Source organism: Nerophis lumbriciformis, linkage group LG25 (assembly GCF_033978685.3).
Source record: "Nerophis lumbriciformis linkage group LG25, RoL_Nlum_v2.1, whole genome shotgun sequence".
Lineage (NCBI taxonomy): Eukaryota > Metazoa > Chordata > Actinopteri > Syngnathiformes > Syngnathidae > Nerophis > Nerophis lumbriciformis.
This window is the reverse complement of record NC_084572.2, coordinates 24,532,415-24,549,823: the sequence shown is the minus strand read 5'-3', so window position 1 is coordinate 24,549,823 and position 17,409 is coordinate 24,532,415. Positions and strand designations below refer to the sequence as shown.

The 17,409-nt window shown below is 36.9% G+C and overlaps 1 protein-coding gene across 1 annotated transcript; it reads right to left on the bottom strand.

Annotated features, from left to right (window-relative positions):
- Positions 1-7,344: 7,344 nt before the first annotated feature.
- On the bottom strand, positions 7,345-15,452 carry ccdc86 (coiled-coil domain containing 86). The gene is made up of 4 exons (XM_061984016.1): positions 14,651-15,452; positions 10,796-10,925; positions 10,629-10,703; positions 7,345-7,543 (listed from the first exon to the last, which is right to left on the bottom strand). The coding sequence occupies exons 1-4, from the start codon at positions 15,367-15,369 to the stop codon at positions 7,391-7,393; spliced, it is 1,077 nt and encodes a 358-aa protein (XP_061840000.1). The 5' UTR covers positions 15,370-15,452; the 3' UTR covers positions 7,345-7,390.
- Between the last annotated feature and the right edge of the window lie 1,957 nt (positions 15,453-17,409).

The following is a 17,409-nucleotide window of genomic DNA, read 5'->3' as shown; positions in this document are numbered from 1 at the left end:
AAGTTAGACGGCGTGGGGAGAGTGGCCGTGCCAGCGACCTGAGGGTTCCTGGTTCGATCCCCACCTTCTACCAACCTCGTCACGTCCGTTGTGCACCTATCGTCAAGAAAAATGTATCGGCCCAGGCCTACTTATAAAGACCAAAATACCATATTTTTCAGAGTATAAGTCGCACCTGCCGAAAATGCATAATAAAGACGGAAAAAAACATATATAAGTCGCACTGGAGCCCGGCCAAACTATGAAAATAACTGCGACTTATAGTCCGAAAAATACGGTACTGTAAATATTACATGTTATCGTGAATGTGCCTGTTACTACATTACATATATACTTATAGAATGTAAATAAAACCTTGTTTGAGGTTTTTAGAGGGCTTGGCGCGGTGGAGAGAGTGGCCGTGCCAGCGACCTGAGGGTTCCTGGTTCGATCCCCACCTTCTACCAACCTCGTCACGTCCGTTGTCCACCTATCGTCAAGAAAAATGTATCGGCCCAGGCCTACTTATAAAGACCAAAATACCGTATTTTTCAGAGTATAAGTCGCACCGGAGTATAAGTCGCACCTGCCGAAAATGCATGATAAAGAAGGAAAAAAACATATATAAGTCGCACTGGAGCCCGGCCAAACTATGATAATAACTGTGACTTATAGTCCGAAAAATACGGTCCTGTAAATTTTACATGTTATCATGAATGTGCCTGTTACTACATTACATATATATCGTATTTTTCCGAGTATAAGTCGCACCGGAGTATAAGCCGCACCTGCTGAAAATGCATAATAAAGAAGGAAAAAAACATATATAAGTCGCACTGGAGCCCGGCCAAACTATGAAAATAACTGCGACTTATAGTCCGAAAAATACGGTCCTGTAAATATTACATGTTATCATGAACGTGCCTGTTACTACATTACATATATATCGTATTTTTCGGAGTACAAGTCGCACCGGAGTATAAGTCGCACCTGCCGAAAATGCATGATAAAGAAGGAAAAAAACATATATAAGTCGCACTGGAGCCCGGCCAAACTATGAAAATAACTGCGACTTATAGTCCGAAAAATACGGTCCTGTAAATTTTACATGTTATCATGAATGTGCCTGTTACTACATTACATATATATCGTATTTTTCGGAGTATAAGTCGCACCTGCTGAAAATGCATAATAAAGAAGGAAAAAAACATATATAAGTCGCACTGGAGCCCGGCCAAACTATGAAAATAACTGCAACTTATAGTCCGAAAAATACGGTCCTGTAAATATTACATGTTATCATGAACGTGCCTGTTACTACATTACATATATATCGTATTTTTCGGAGTATAAGTCGCACCGGAGTATAAGTCGCACCTGCCGAAAATGCATGATAAAGAAGGAAAAAAACATATATAAGTCGCACTGGAGCCCGGCCAAACTATGAAAATAACTGCGACTTATAGTCCGAAAAATACGGTCCTGTAAATTTTACATGTTATCATTAATGTGCCTGTTACTACATTACATATATATCGTATTTTTCGGAGTATAAGTCGCACCTGCTGAAAATGCATAATAAAGAAGGAAAAAAACATATATAAGTCGCACTGTAGCCCGGCCAAACTATGAAAATAACTGCGACTTATAGTCCGAAAAATACGGTCCTGTAAATATTACATGTTATCGTGAATGTGCCTGTCACTACATTACATATATATCATATTTTTCGGAGTATAAGTCGCACCGGAGTATAAGTCGCACCTGCCGAAAATGCATGATAAAGAAGGAAAAAAACATATATAAGTCGCACTGGAGCTCGGCCAAACTATGAAAATAACTGCGACTTATAGTCCAAAAAATACGGTACTGTAAATATTACATGTTATCATGAACGTGCCTGTTACTACATTACATATATATCGTATTTTTCGGAGTATAAGTCGCACCTGCCGAAAATGCATGATAAAGAAGGAAAAAAACATATATAAGTCGCACTGGAGCTATGAAAAAAACTGCGACTTATAGTCCGAAAAATACGGTCCTGTAAATTGTACATGTTATTATGAATGTGCCTGTTACTACATTACATATATATCGTATTTTTCGGAGTATAAGTCGCACCTGCCGAAAATGCATGATAAAGACGGAAAAAAACATATATAAGTCGCACTGGAGCCCGGCCAAACTATGAAAAAAACTGCGACTTATAGTCCGAAAAAATACGGTACTTATAGAATGTAAATAAAACCTTGTTTGAGGTTTTTAGAGGGCTTGGCGCGGTTGGGAGAGTGGCCGTGCCAGCAACCTGAGGGTTCCTGGTTCAATCCCCACCTTCTACCAACCTTGCCACGTCCGTTGTGTCCTTGAGCAAGACACTTCACCCTTACTCCTGATGGGTCGTGGTTAGGACCTTGTGGAAATGGTGTCAAAGCGCTTTGAGTACCTTGAAGGTAGAAAAGCGCGATACAAGTATAACCCATTTACCATTTCATTCTGACGTTCACTTATTTATATTTACCTTAATAAATAAAAAATGCTAATAAGCTGCCTTAGTTTTTCCTGATTTTGCTTCTGTGAAGTTGCGTCGTTATTTGTTTGTTGGCGTGAAACAAACTTCCAACCGTAACCACGAGATGGAGAGATTAGAAGTGGTCAAGCGCTACTTACCAAGTCCTCCGCGCTGGTCCACGTCTTCCTCCCAGCTGCCGACCTCTCGCTCTATATAGGCCGCCCAGCATCATTCCATCCTCTTTACTCACCGGTCAGTGACGTCCACCCTCCCATTCTCTGGGATTTGCCAGTGCAAACAGGTGGCACAAAAGACGCCACTGTGTGGCACAAAAGACGCCACTATGTGACACACACCGGTGTCTTGTTTGTCCCCGACAGGTCAAGTCCGCGGAACGAGAGCGAAGGTGTGGACGCTTTTGTCTCCGACATGTCCGCATAACTCTTCTGTCCTTTTTCTTTTCTTCCACGCGCCGCACCTGCTGTCTGTGTCACAGGTGTGGAGGTTGCACACGTGAGACGGTCGGGGTACCGACGCCACTGACAATGGCCACCTCTAAGCCAGGGGTGTCAAACTTGTTTGCATCGAGGGCCACATCGCAGTTTCGTCTGCCCCTCAGAGGGCCACTTGTGAGTATACAGTCGTGGTCAAAAGTTTGCATACACTTGTTAAGAACATAATGTCATGGCTGTCTTGAGTTTCCAATCATTTCTACAACTCTTATTTTTTTGTGATAAGAGTGGAGCACATACTATTATTATCGGCCGATAAATGCTTTAAAATGTAATATCGGAAATTATCGGTATCTGTTTCAAAAAGTAAAATTTATGACTCTCCCAGTCATACTTGCCAACCCTCCCGAATTTCAGTGCCCCTCCCGAAAATCTCCCGGGGCAACCGTTCTCTCGTATTTCGACCCAGACAACAATATTGGGGGCGTGCCTTTGCGTGCCGGCCCAATCACATAATATCTACGGCTTTTCACACACACAAGTGAATGCAATACATACTTGGTCAACAGTTATACAGGTCACGCTGAGGGTGGCCGTATAAACAACTTTAACACTGTTGCAAATATGCGCCACACTGTGAACCCACACCAAACAAGAATGACAAACACAACCGCACCGTAACACAACATAAACACAACAGAACAAATACCCAGAACCCCTTGCAGCACTAACTCTTCCGGGACGCTACAATATACACACACCCCCCCCGCAACCTCAACCCCGCCCATCTCAACCTCCGCATGCTCTCTCAGGGAGAGCATGTCCCAAATTCCAAGCTGCTGTTTTGAGGTATGTTAAAAAAATAAATAATGCACTTTGTGACTTCAATAATAAATATGGCAGTGCCATGTTGGCATTTTTTTTTTTCCCATAACTTGAGTTGATTTATTTAGAAAAACCTTGTTACGTTGTTTAATGCATCCAGCGGGGCATCACAACAAAATTAGTTCAGTTCATGGAATTATTTCACATTCTCATAATCTTAGTTAGAAGAAAAAAAAAAGTCAGCAAGTTACAAGAATAAAGTTGACATATTACAAGGAAAAATCAAAAAGGGATTTTGAGTTATTTCTATAAATGTTATGATTTTTACACTTTTGTAAAAAAAAAAAAAAAATTCTATTAATATAACTTTATTCTCATAAAATGTTGATGTTCTTATACTAGGTTTAACCAATAGTTTCCTTTTTTATAGCTTTGTTTGCATAATATCAATTATTTTTAATTGTAATTTTATATATTATATATATATATATATATATATATTTATTAGAGATGTCCGATAATATCGGACTGCCGATATTATCGGCCGATAAATGCTTTAAAATGTAATATCGGAAATTATCGGTATCAATCAAAATAATGCACTTTGTGACTTCAATAATAAATAGGGCAGTGCATAACTTGAGTTGATTTATTTTGGAAAACCTTGTTACATTGTTTAATGCATCCAGCGGGGCATCACAACAAAATTAGGCATAATAATGTGTTAATTCCACGACTGTATATATCGGTATCGGTTGATATCGGAATCGGTAATTAAGAGTTGGACAATATCGGAATATCGGCAAAAAAGCCATTATCGGACATCTCTAATGAATTTATTATGGGTCTACTGAAAATGTGACCAAATCTGCTGGGTCAAAGTATACGTTGTGGCGCTTGTAGCGTGAGAGCAAGACAACTTGAAGTATCGTTTGACACACAAAAAATGTGCGCGTCGTTCATTCATCAAAAGACGAGAATGAATGACTACTAACATCGAAGGAATCTAAATGGCGGTCACAACAAACCCCCACCTTTGGGAGAATCTCCTGACGGTCACTTATTAAATGGGGCCGCTCCGAATTACTCACTCTTAACTGCATATTTGAATGCTAAACAAGAACAACAGTGTTATGTGCACAATAGAACAATGACAGTGAAAAATGATGACAAAGTCAAGTAAACAGGTGTGGTGAATGATGTCCTTAAAGCAAGCGCGACAACATACAGCAATGTTAATATTTGCTTACATGTCCCTTGGCAAGTTTCACTGCAATAAGGCGCTTTTGGTAGCCATCCACAAGCTTCTGCTTGAATTGTTGACCACTCCTCTTGACAAAATTGGTGCAGTTCAGCCAAATGTGTTGATTTTCTGACATGGACTTGTTTCTTCAGCATTGTCCACACGACTTTGGGAAGGCCATTCTAAAACCTTAATTCGAGCCTGATTTAGCCATTCCTTTACCACTTTTGACGTGTGTTTGGGGTCATTGTCCTGTTGGAACACCCAACTGTGCCCCAGACCCAACCTCCTGGCTGATGATTTTAGGTTGTCCTGAAGAATTTGGAGGTAATCCTCCTTTTTCATTGTCCCATTTACTCTCTGTAAAGCACCAGTTCCATTGGCAGCAAATCAGGCCCAGAGCATAATACTACCACCACCATGCTTGACAGTAGGCTGTTCCTGGGATTAAAGACCTCATCTTTTCTCCTCCCAACATATTGCTGGGTATTGTGGCCAAACACCTCCATTTTTGTTTCATCTGACATCACATGGACAAAGATAAGACCTTCTGGAGGCAAGTTCTGTGGTCAGATGAAACAAAAATTGTTTAAAATAGTATGATGAGAATAATGGCAGAATGTTATGAACAAATTATCAAGTTAAAGTTAAAGTACCAATGATTGTCACACACACACACTAGGTGTGGCGAGATTATTCTCTGCATTTGACCCATCACCCTTGATCACCCCCTGGGAGGTGAGGGGAGCAGTGGGCAGCAGCGGTGGCCGCGCCCGGGAATCATTTTGGTGATTTAACCCCCAATTCCAACCCTTGATGCTGAGTGCCAAGCAGGGAGGTAATGGGTCCCATTTTTATAGTCTTTGGTATGACTCGGCCGGGATTTGAACTCACAACCTACCGATCTCAGGGCGGACACTCTAACCACTAGGCCACTGAGTAGAAAAACATTGTACATTTAATTTTTAAAAAATGTATTACAGATGCAAAATGTTGGACAATTGAAAGAAGCAAGTCATAATAATACAAAAACTATTTAATGAGAATAATATAGCATTAAAACATTTTACTACAGTAAATCTGTGGGCGGCCCCGTTTTGCATAAATAAGCGCATGTAAAATGTCAAATGAATGACAGGGCGTTTTATGTGAAACTTTACTGTGTGTTTCCAGCCCCTTCCTGCTCTGTCACTGATAAGAATATAGAATGTATATCGGGCACACATACAGTATATATGCTTTAATTGTCTTAGATGTGGTATTTTGCACACACAAAAAAAGAATTACCGAATTTCCCATGAATTAATTTTAGTAATATGCAGTGTTCCTCGTAAAATCATAAAAAAAATCTCAAATTACAATGTTTGTAGTCATTAAATAAGCAGCAACAATTACAAATTGGGCAAAACGACGTAACAAGAAAAATACGTGTCGATACTATTATATGAATGTTTTTGGGTTTAGCCTTTTATAAAACATGTTACAGCCAATTATAATTAGACGTCATATTGATCACACCCCCATGCCACAGAAAGATATGTAAAAAAAAAAACACTGAAATGCATCAGATTAAATTCAAGTTTCATTTTTTTAAAAGTATGACAATTGTTTCACATAAATAAAAAAGTGAGAACAAACAAATAAAATTATGCTCAGGGCCCCGATGTAGGAAGCGTCCCTTTTGGGGGTGCGGTGTGATGCCAGTGACCCCTGGAAACGTGCTTTATCAGTATCATGCTTCAGACCCGGCTGTGAAAAGGTGTGCACTACAAAACGTGCTCGTTGGAGCCATTCATCCTGAATTCATCAATTGTTTCAATAGTTTTTGTTCTGTAGGTAAAAAGTGTTTGATATACCTGAGGTAATGTTGCTGATTCAGTTTAATTAGATTTTTAGTATCAAATGAAGTTGGTCAAAAATGTTTGTAGTTTAAATAAGGATGCATTTTATTTCATGCACTTTAAGTCTTTTCTGTAAAAGACTAAAAACCAATGTGAATAAGGATGCGGTGTTATGCAGAAGTGTACTTATAACCATTTTTATATACAAATCATACTATTTGTAGGCGTGGTGGAGGGAATGTTTTCTTCTTCCTAAGGAGGCGTAACAGAAAATAATGAATCAGGAGGATCTCATTCATTGTCTGTACTTGCTATTTCAATATCATAAAAAATATACATATTTATTTCAGTCTTTACTTTAATAGAAGGTCATTCATGTTAAAGTACAGCAACAGTTTTAGGAATAAGAGATTTGTGTAGGGGTGCACAAAACAATCCATCCACATTCTTAATAGATGAATCTATTCCAAAAATTGTTTGAAAAAAAATAAATTATTTTTTCAATAATAATGAATTTTGTGTGTGTGTACGTCAGTCCTCAGGTCGACTTTTCAGTCTGGTTTTTCTTTGCCGGTTTGCTTTTGACCTTGTTCTTGTCTTTGTTGTTCTCCATTAGAGCGAGCGTGTCCCGCTTCTCGATCTTCCTCAGGTGCTTCTTCTTCATCCGCTTGATCTTCGCCGTGTTCCGTATCTGACAACACAAAACTATGTTAAATGCCATTTGGAATAATAAGATAAAAGGTTGTCATTACGACTTAGTAGGAAGCTTGGTGGTTCCTATAATAAAAATAATAATAATAATAATAATAATAATCCTAACATAATGATTAGATAAGACATACTTACCTCCCTAAGGTCCAAATATTAGTACCAGCTGTAACTCTGCAGACTAATTATCATCTTAAATGATTCATTTAAATTTTACACTGCATAGCTTGTTACATTTTTTATATTTCTTATCCTGTAAAGTGATTGAGTGTCTTCAAATAAAACGAAGGCTGCAGCTATTGATTAGTTTGTTCAATTAATTGAGTTATTGGATAAAACACTTAAAAGCCTTAATGTGTATTTTAGGAATAATAGTTTAAATAGACCACAATTTTTCTGTTTTAACCTTCCTTTTTTCTCTCCAATAAATACGTATCAACACTGAAATTGTGTTTTAAACATACCTGTATGTGTTAATGAAAATTTTAAAAATTATTATGGAACTGCATTTTTACCTTTTAACAAATTAACAAAAAATCATAAAATTGCACTTTTAACATTTGTGCATTATTGAAAAGAAATAATCATGAAATTGTACTTTTAACATTTGTGCATTAATAAAAATAAATCATGAGATTGTCCATTAATAAAAATATACAATAAAGTAAAACTGAAATTGCACTTTTAATGTTTGTGCATTATTAAAAATTAAAAATAAATCATGAAATTGCACTTTTGACATTTGTGCATTAATAAAAATATAAAAAATCATGAAATTGCACTTAACAATTATGCATTAATTAAAAAAAATAATGAAATTGCACTTAATTATGCATTAATAAAAATTAAAACAATTAAAAAACAAAATTGCACTTAACAAATATGCATTTATAAAACAATCATGAAATTGCACTTACATTTGTGCATTAATAAAAAAAAAAAATCATGAAATTGCACTTAACATTTGTAAAAACACATTTTGAAAAATTAAAATCTCTGCTGTTGGCCTTCACACAGATCTCGGTACCTCACACTACTACTTATGTCCGCTCTGATGCAGCAGCCGTGTGGAAACTATGTCCACATATTTAAAGTTCCGGGCGCTACATGCTGTCTGGATTTCCTACATTTTTATTAGTTACCGTATTTTCCGCACTATAAGGCGCACCTAAAAACCACAAATTTTCTCAAAAGCTGACAGTGCGCCTTATAACCCGGTGCGCTTTATATATGGATAAATATTAAGATTCATTTTCATAAAGTTTAGGTCTCGCAACTACGGTAAACAGCCGCCATCTTTTTTCCCCGTAGAAGAAGCGCGCGGTGCATGCTGGGATATGTGACGTTTCATTTCCATTTGTGTGTTTATGTAAAGACCCCAAAATGGCTCCTATTAAGTGTGTTGTCTGTCTAATTATAAATAATGCAGACGAGGCGTGTTAACTGAGTTCTCAACGTTTACTCACAGCGTGCTCATAACCACATTCTAACTCCCAGCATACAACATCGCTTCTCAGGGCTACCGCGCATGCTCGTAACTATCGTTGCATGCTGGGTAGTGTAGTTGTTATATTTGCTAGCTCATAACAGCACATTGAGAGACACGCTTACGCGCTTAATTCAATACTCGCCGTCATTCCGGGTGGATTGACAAAAGACCTCCAGCCGCTAGATATTGGTGTCAACAGGGCATTCGAAGCTAGACTGCTAACTGCGTGGGAACAGTGGACGACGAAGAAGCGCGCGGTGCATGCTGGGATATGTGACGTTTCATTTCCATTTGTGTGTTTATGTAAAGACCCCAAAATGGCTCCTATTAAGTGTGTTGTCTGTCTAATTATAAATAATGCAGACGAGGCGTGTTAACTGAGTTCTCAACGTTTACTCGCAGCGTGCTCATAACCACATTCTAACTCCCAGCATACAACAACGCTTCTCAGGGCTACCGCGCATGCTCGTCACTATCGTTGCATGCTGGGTAGTGTAGTTGTTATATTTGCTAGCTCATAACAGCACATTGAGAGACACGCTTACGCGCTTAATTCAATACTCGCCGTCATTCCGGGTGGATTGACAAAAGACCTCCAGCCGCTAGATGTTGGTGTCAACAGGGCATTCGAAGCTAGACTGCTAACTGCGTGGGAACAATGGATGACAGAAGGCGAACACACCTTCACTAAGAAGAGGAGGCAGCGCCAGACGACGCCAACATCTGCCAGTGGATTGTAAATTTGCCCAACTTTTCACTTCGGACACCGAAGACGAAGGATTTACGAATGAAGAATAACTTCAGAAAGTGAGCGCTATGTTTATTTTGTGTGTTGTGACATTAATGTTCGAGCAACATTATGTTGCTATTGCTCTGCACTATTTTGAATTTTACTATGTTTGTGATTGCACATTTGCGTACATTTTGGGAGTGAACAGAGTTGTTAGAACGCTGGTTTTTAATATATTATTAAAGTTTGACTGACCTATCTGACTGTTTTTTTGACATTCCCTTTAGCGCAGCGTAGGCGCGGCTTATAGTCCGGGGCGGCTTATTGGTGGACAAAGTTATGAAATATGCCATTCATTGAAGGTGCGGCTAATAATCCGGTGCGCCTTATAGTGCGGAAAATACGGTACTCATTAAACGACTAATCAAAGCAGCAAAATATAAATTAAAGCATTTTTCTAATCCTTTTAATCATTTCAGCCTTGAATAAAGAAATCAATTACAAGTTTACATGTAATTATATTCCCATTATATCATGTTTTTATTTTATTTGATATTTATTAAATTATACACATTTTTGGAATTTAAAAAAAAAAATTCTCATCCAATTCATTTTTTTTTTTTTAATCATATGAACAATTTTTAGAGTTAAATTATTTGTATCTTATTCTGCACTGTAACCTTCTTTTTGAAAATGTGTTTTAATTTTCATGAAACTCAATAAAATGAATGGAAAAATGTATGAAAGTTTATACATTGTAGATGGTAATATGGTACTACCAACTATACTGTAATACTTTCTGCTTATTTTGCCAAACAATGTCTGCATCTGAGGGCCACGCTCACGTACCACTTGCACGATCTCCGCTTTGCGCTCGTTCTCCTCGCGTCGTTTCAAGTTGTCCTCTCTGCGTTTCCTCTTGTCCTGCGTAGTAGACACACGGACATTTTCACGAGTCCTTGCAGGGTGACAGTGCTTCTCAATCATGAGCCAACAGTTGCATTCAAATGTTTCACCTCCTTCTGTTTGGCTTTCTGCTCTTTCAGCTGCAAAGAATATTGCTTCACCAGCTGCTTCTCTCGCTTGGCCGCCATCTTCTTCTCCCAGGACGAGCACAGTGACGAGTCTCTGACCACCGCTGAGAACCTGCAAACACCCAGAAACATGTTAGTCCACGTCAACTTTTTATTCATCCTTCGTCTGTTTATTTACTCAAAAGGAGTGAGAACTTGGTCTTTGTTTGAGAAGTAGTAAGTGTCCAAAGCTGTGGTTTTCAAACTTTTTTTTACCGAGCACCACCTCAGAAAGCACCTGGCTCTCCAAGTACCGCCATAATGAGCAACATTAACATACAGTAGCGTAGTAGGCCCAAGTACTCATTAGAAATGACACTTCAAAAATAGTTAATGTTTTTGGCCACTGTAACACTACTCACGAGTTTGAACAGTAACACCGTTTGAATATAGGAAAATAACACACTGCACTTAAATAATTAATAAAATTTTTGGCGCACCACTAAATCAGGGGTGTCAAACTTTTTGACTTGGAGGCTGCATTGGCAAAAAAAAACAAAAAAAAAACTGACCATGTAAAGTTCATATATACCGTATTTTTCGGACTATAAGTCGCAGTTTTTTTCATAGTTTATGAAAGTGGCATAATGTTTTTTTCCTTCTTTATTATGCATTATCGGCAGGTGCGACTTATACTCCGAAAAATACGGTGTGTATATATATATATATATATATAAAACCTATACATGTGTATATGTTATTAGTATGGTATTTAATATCTTTTTTTTTCATTTTATTTTTATTGACATCCAGCATCAGACATTCCTATCCATTACATCATATTCGCATACATCATATATCTGTTGTCTGCCCTAAATGTCAAAATATTTTTTGTTTATATCCCAACCATACCACCCTCCCCCCCAAAAAAAGAAAGAAACAGCAGAAAAACAAAGTAGTATTTGCAAATACATCAATTATTTAAAGAAAAAATAAATAATACATAATAATAATCAGAAATAAAAAAGAATATAAACAGATATGTATATATATGTATATATATATATTTAATTAATATCATTGGATATTTCCAGTAACTGAAAGTTCAACTCCTAACTTGTGTAAACAATCACAAATATCAAGCAGCTAAAATGTGCCAAACATGGATAAGTGTGGAGAGTGTTTTGCATTTTTCCCATTATGCATTGTATTTAAATTGGTGATTTTATTGTTTTTTAACTATGCTAGGACGTGTTTTACTTTCACAATATCCACTAAGTTCAGTGAGCAAATTGTTGTGTGACCATGTTGACTTTTATGTTGGTTGCATGTGTTTTGCTCCATGAGTAGGGAAGGTTCAGTTTATTTCGAACATGCATACGATACAATGTAATGCATCACATATTTCTAGTTGTTTAAATACAGCACGCCTGAAAAGGAGTAGCTAGAAGCAGAGCTTATTTAATGATAAAAACCTTGGCAGAGGTGGCTGACGGTGATTAGCCCTAATATAAATAAAATTTCTGTAATTTACAAAAATTATATTTCATACTGCTCTCAGCCAGATTAGTTTCATGTGAATATTATGTAATATATATTGGCTCCATTGGGGCAGAGCGGTAATTAATAAATGGATGGACTGGTTTGAAACATCTTAAACTGAAACATTCCAGCACCTGCTAGAGAATGAAGAGTGCTTGAAACTCCGCAAGTAAACATCTCCGTTCGGTGCCACACCAACAAAATGCCGAGGCAACCATTTCCACATCAACACCGTATGAAAAAAATAGTGATAACGTCCGCAGGAACCTACCGCATAGCGAAGGACATACATTATTTGATTTCCTATTATGCAGCTCATTTTTATTTGACAGTTATTGAAATATCTTGTGTGACATCATGCACTAAAGTGCACTTTATTTGTTTTATACTATTGTAGTGGTGTTCTGTCCAAAAAGTGCACTTTAATTTAGTGTTGTTTTGATATGTCATCTTAGTGACATCATGCACAAAAGTGCACTCATAGCTTGTTTTAAAATGTCTCTGACAATCTTGCACTTTCTGTTTTGGAAATGACATGAATGTTTGTGCCACTGTTTAATAAATACAGTTTTGGTAAATTGACTTAGTTTTGATTTCCATCTCTGCATGAAAGTTTAAAATGAGCATATATTAATGCAGTATGAACAAGAATATATTAATGTAGACACATAGAATCATCATACTGGTATTATATGCATCAAGTGTTCATTCAAGGCTAAGGCAAAATATCGAGATATATATCGTGTATCGTGACATGGCCTAAAAATATCGAGATATTAATAAAAGGCCACATCGCCCAGCCCGAGATGGAAGCAGCCAGAATAATATTATCATATAACATATTTCTTCCGCCAAGTGGCTATTTATTCATTGTATTTACATTTTTTAAATAAAACTTAGTTATAAGACTGTAATGAGTACTTTATGAGCACATTCAACAATACTGAGGTAATATTGATAATTTTGGTGACAATGACTGTGATATGAAATTTTAAATCTTTATTTTTTTAAATACCACTAAAACCTTTACAAATGAATACGGAAGCAGATAATCAAAAATCCTAATTCAAAAACGCAAATAAAAATAATATGTCTTTTAAATAGCCAGAATAATATTATTATATAACATATTTCTTCCGCCAAGTGGCTATTTATTTATTGAATTTACATTTTTTAAATAAAACTTAAGTTATGAGTCTGTAATGAGTACTTTAAGAGCACATTCAACAATACTGTGGTAATGATAATTCCGGTGACAATGACTGTGATATGAAATTTTAAATCTTTATTTTTTTAAATACCACTAAAATCTTTACAAATTAAAACAGAAGCATATAATCAAAAATCCTGATTCAAAAACGCAAATAAAAATGATATGTCTTTTAAGTAGCAAGAATAATATTATTATACAACATATTTCGTCTGCCAAGTGGCTATTTATTTATAGTATTGTCATTTTTTAAATAAAACTTAAGTTATGAGTCTGTAATGAGTACTTTAAGAGCACATTCAACAATACTGTGGTAATGATAATTCCGGTGACAATGACTGTGATATGAAATTTTAAATCTTTATTTTTTTTAAATACCACTAAAATCTTTACAAATTAAAACAGAAGCAGATAATCAAAAATCCTGATTCAAAAACGCAAATAAAAATCATATGTCTTTTAAGTAGCAAGAATAATATTATTATACAACATATTTCGTCTGCCAAGTGGCTATTTATTTATAGTATTGTCATTTATTAAATAAAACTTAGTTATAAGTCTGTAATGAGTACTTTATGAGCACATTCAACAATACTGAGGTAATAATGATCATTTTGGTGACAATAACTGTGATATGAAATTTTAAATCTTTATTTTTTAAATACCACTAAAACCTTTACAAATTAAAACGGAAGCAGATAATCAAAAATCCTGATTCAAAAATGCAAATAAAAATATGTATTTTAAGTAGCCAGAATAATATTAGTATACAACATATTTCTTCTGCCAAGTGGCTATTTATTTAAAGTATTGACATTTTTTTTTTTTAAATAAAACTTAGTTATAAGTCTGTAATGAGTACTTTATGAGCACATTCAACATTACTGAGGTAATAATGATAATTTTGGTGACAATGACTGATATGAAATTTTCTGCCATAGTTATAATCTTTTAAAAAAACATTTGAATTTATATTTTAGATACATTTTTTCATACTTTTTTTTTTTTTTTTGGTCATTATGCAATAGTGGAAAAAGTATTAAATGTTCATGTGTGAAGAAACAAATGTATAAATTCCTGATTCACATAAATGTGTAAAACTTTACCGCTGTTTGTTACGATTCTTCCACACTCGTCCTGATTTGGGCTTCCCCAGAGGAATAACGACGGCTTTGGGCTTCTCGCTTTGCCCCAGACGAGGCTTCTTCTTGGGCTGAGATGTCGGGATCGATGCCCCTCTCCCCGCCGGTGAAGGCCTGGACACTTGGCCGTCTGGTGCGGCTTCTGTGCACGGCGCCGCTGGGGTGGGTTTCACGCAGACTTCCATGGGCTTCTCCTCCACCAGCTCCACTAACGTAGGTTCTACACATTCTATTGTGGGCTTGTCCTCCACTAAGGTAGGTTCTACACATTCTATTGTGGGCTTGTCCTCCACTAAGGTAGTTTCTACACATTCTATCGTGGGCTTCTCCTCCATTGGCTCCACTAATGTAGTTTCTACACATTCTATCGTGGGTTTCTCCTCCATTGGCTCCATTAATGTAGTTTCTACACATTCTATCGTGGGCTTCTCCTCCATTAGCTCCACTAATGTAGGTTCTACACATTCTATCGTGGGCTTCACCTCATCCTCCGGTTCTTTCTCGTTCTGCTCCGGTATAACAGACCTCCTGGTCGTCCTACGACTGGAACTCTTCGCCGGAGTTTCAGAGGCATGAAGTGTTGGTGGAGCACGGATAGCGCGGCCGCTACGGGTCCGTCCGGTGATAGGTGGCGAGTCCGGCTTTTCCGTCGCTAAAGAAGTAGAACTTTGTTTTTTCGACATGTTTTTTCCCACCGCACTACACGTGTGTGCTCGCCGCTTGGCCGGAAAGACGTCAAGCACTTCCGTGTAGTGGCGGTGATTGTAAATAACTTGTGTTTTCGCTATCGCCACCACATGGTCGGAAGGATGAACTGCACAGGAACGCGACGCTATCTTTTGAGATGATAAAAATAATAATGAATTTAAATTCATAGCGCCTTTCAGGAAACTCAAGGTCGCCTTACAACAGTATACAATACAATAAAACCAAGGCATATAAGTAAACAACACGATATAATAAAAAATAGGGCAAGGGTATATGGTGAGTTAGATGGAGTAGGCCAGGGGTCGGCAACCCGCGGCTCTAGACCCGCATGCGGCTCTTTAGCGCCGTCCTAGTGGCTCTCTGGAGCTTTTTCAGAAATGTATGAAAAACAATCTATTTTTTGTTTTAATATGGTTTCTGTAGGAGGACAAACATGACACAAACCTCCCTAATTGTTATAAAGCACACTGTTTATACTAAACATGCTTCACTGATTCGAGTATTTGGCGAGCGCCGTTTTGTCCTACTAATTTTGGTGGTCCTTGAACTCACCGTAGTTTGTTTACATATATAACTTTCTATGACGTGTTTTATGCCACTTCTTTTTCTGTCTCATTTTGTCCACCAAACTTTTAAGGTTGTGCATGAAAAGTGAGTTTTGTTGATGTTATTGACTTGTTGGAGTGCTAATCAGACATATTTGGTCACTGCATGACTGCAAGCTAATCGATGCTAACATGCTATTTAGGCTAGCTATATGTACATATTGCATCATAATGCCTCATTTGTAGCTATATTTGAGGTCATTTAGTTTCCTTTAAGTCCTCTTAATTCAATTTATATCTCATGACACACTATCTGTATGTAATATGGCTTTTAATTTTTTGCTGCTCCAGACAAATTTTGTTTTTGTATTTTTGGTCCTATATGGCTCTTTCAACATTTTGGGTTGCCGACCCCTGGAGTAGGCAGACCGGATGACAACAAATTAAACTTGTAATTATCTTCCTAAAATAAATTAATATATTAACTTCCCTTTTGGATCCCTAAGAATCTTAGTGGGATTTTTTTTATAACCTGTCATTGTTAAAAAAAAAAAAAATAATTAAAATAAATGATGATATGAATTATTTAACTATTTAAGGCAGGGGTCCCCAAACTACGGCCCGCGGGCCGGATCCGGCCCCCGGGCATCCAAAATCCGGCCCGAGGGAAGTCCCAAGTTAAATTAATTTTATTTATTTATTTATTTATTTTTAATCTTTCCTTTCTAATCCATTTTCTACCGCTTGTTACTCTCGGTGTCTCCTAGCCGTTCAGGCCAATCATATTGTCTACAAATGAATTTTCCCATCGATAACGGGACAATGTTAAATGTTGATGAACATCAAATGACAAAACGGATTATAAAGATAATGTATATATATATATATACATACAGCCTGGCCCCCGGCCAAATTTTTTTAACCCAATGCGGCCCCCGAGTCAAAAAGTTTGGGGACCCCTGATTTAAGGCTTCAATTACCTCACATCAAATATTCCACCATAACGGTTTTTTTTGGAGTGGGGGGGGGGGGGCTAAATATTGCATATTTTGTGTGTTCGCCATATAAAAAACAAAAGTTTTCTTTCACAAAAAGGGCATAAATTAAATAAATGTTGGCCCTGCGATGAGATGGCAACTTGTCCAGGGTGTACCCCGCCTTCCACCCGATTGTAGCTGAGATAGGCTCCAGCGCCCCCTGTGTCCCCGAAAGGGAATAGGGTGGATGGATGGATCTTTTAACAATTACTTGAATGTGTCTTTTATTAATTATAATTGGAATTAAATACTTTGTTAGGATATACTTTTATGTATACCATGATAGGGAAATTATTTTTATTTACCTTACATTATTAAATCATTCAAATAATTACTTAATTAATGGTTTACTCATTTAATTCATATTATAATTAATTAGTTAATAACATTTCAGTAATTATTTGAACATGTCACTAACTATATATAATATAAA

What these genes read in the sequence shown, in the direction of transcription:
- ccdc86 (XM_061984016.1), bottom strand. Translation starts at nt 15,369, where the DNA reads ATGTCGAAAAAACAAAGTTCTACTTCTTTAGCGACGGAAAAGCCGGAC. An exon ending in AGAAAGCCAAACAGAAGGAG is followed by an intron (nt 10,704 to 10,795) that starts GTGAAACATTTG and finishes TCTACTACGCAG; the next exon opens with GACAAGAGGAAACGCAGAGA. An exon ending in AAGCGGAGATCGTGCAAGTG is followed by an intron (nt 7,544 to 10,628) that starts GTACGTGAGCGT and finishes TTGTGTTGTCAG; the next exon opens with ATACGGAACACGGCGAAGAT.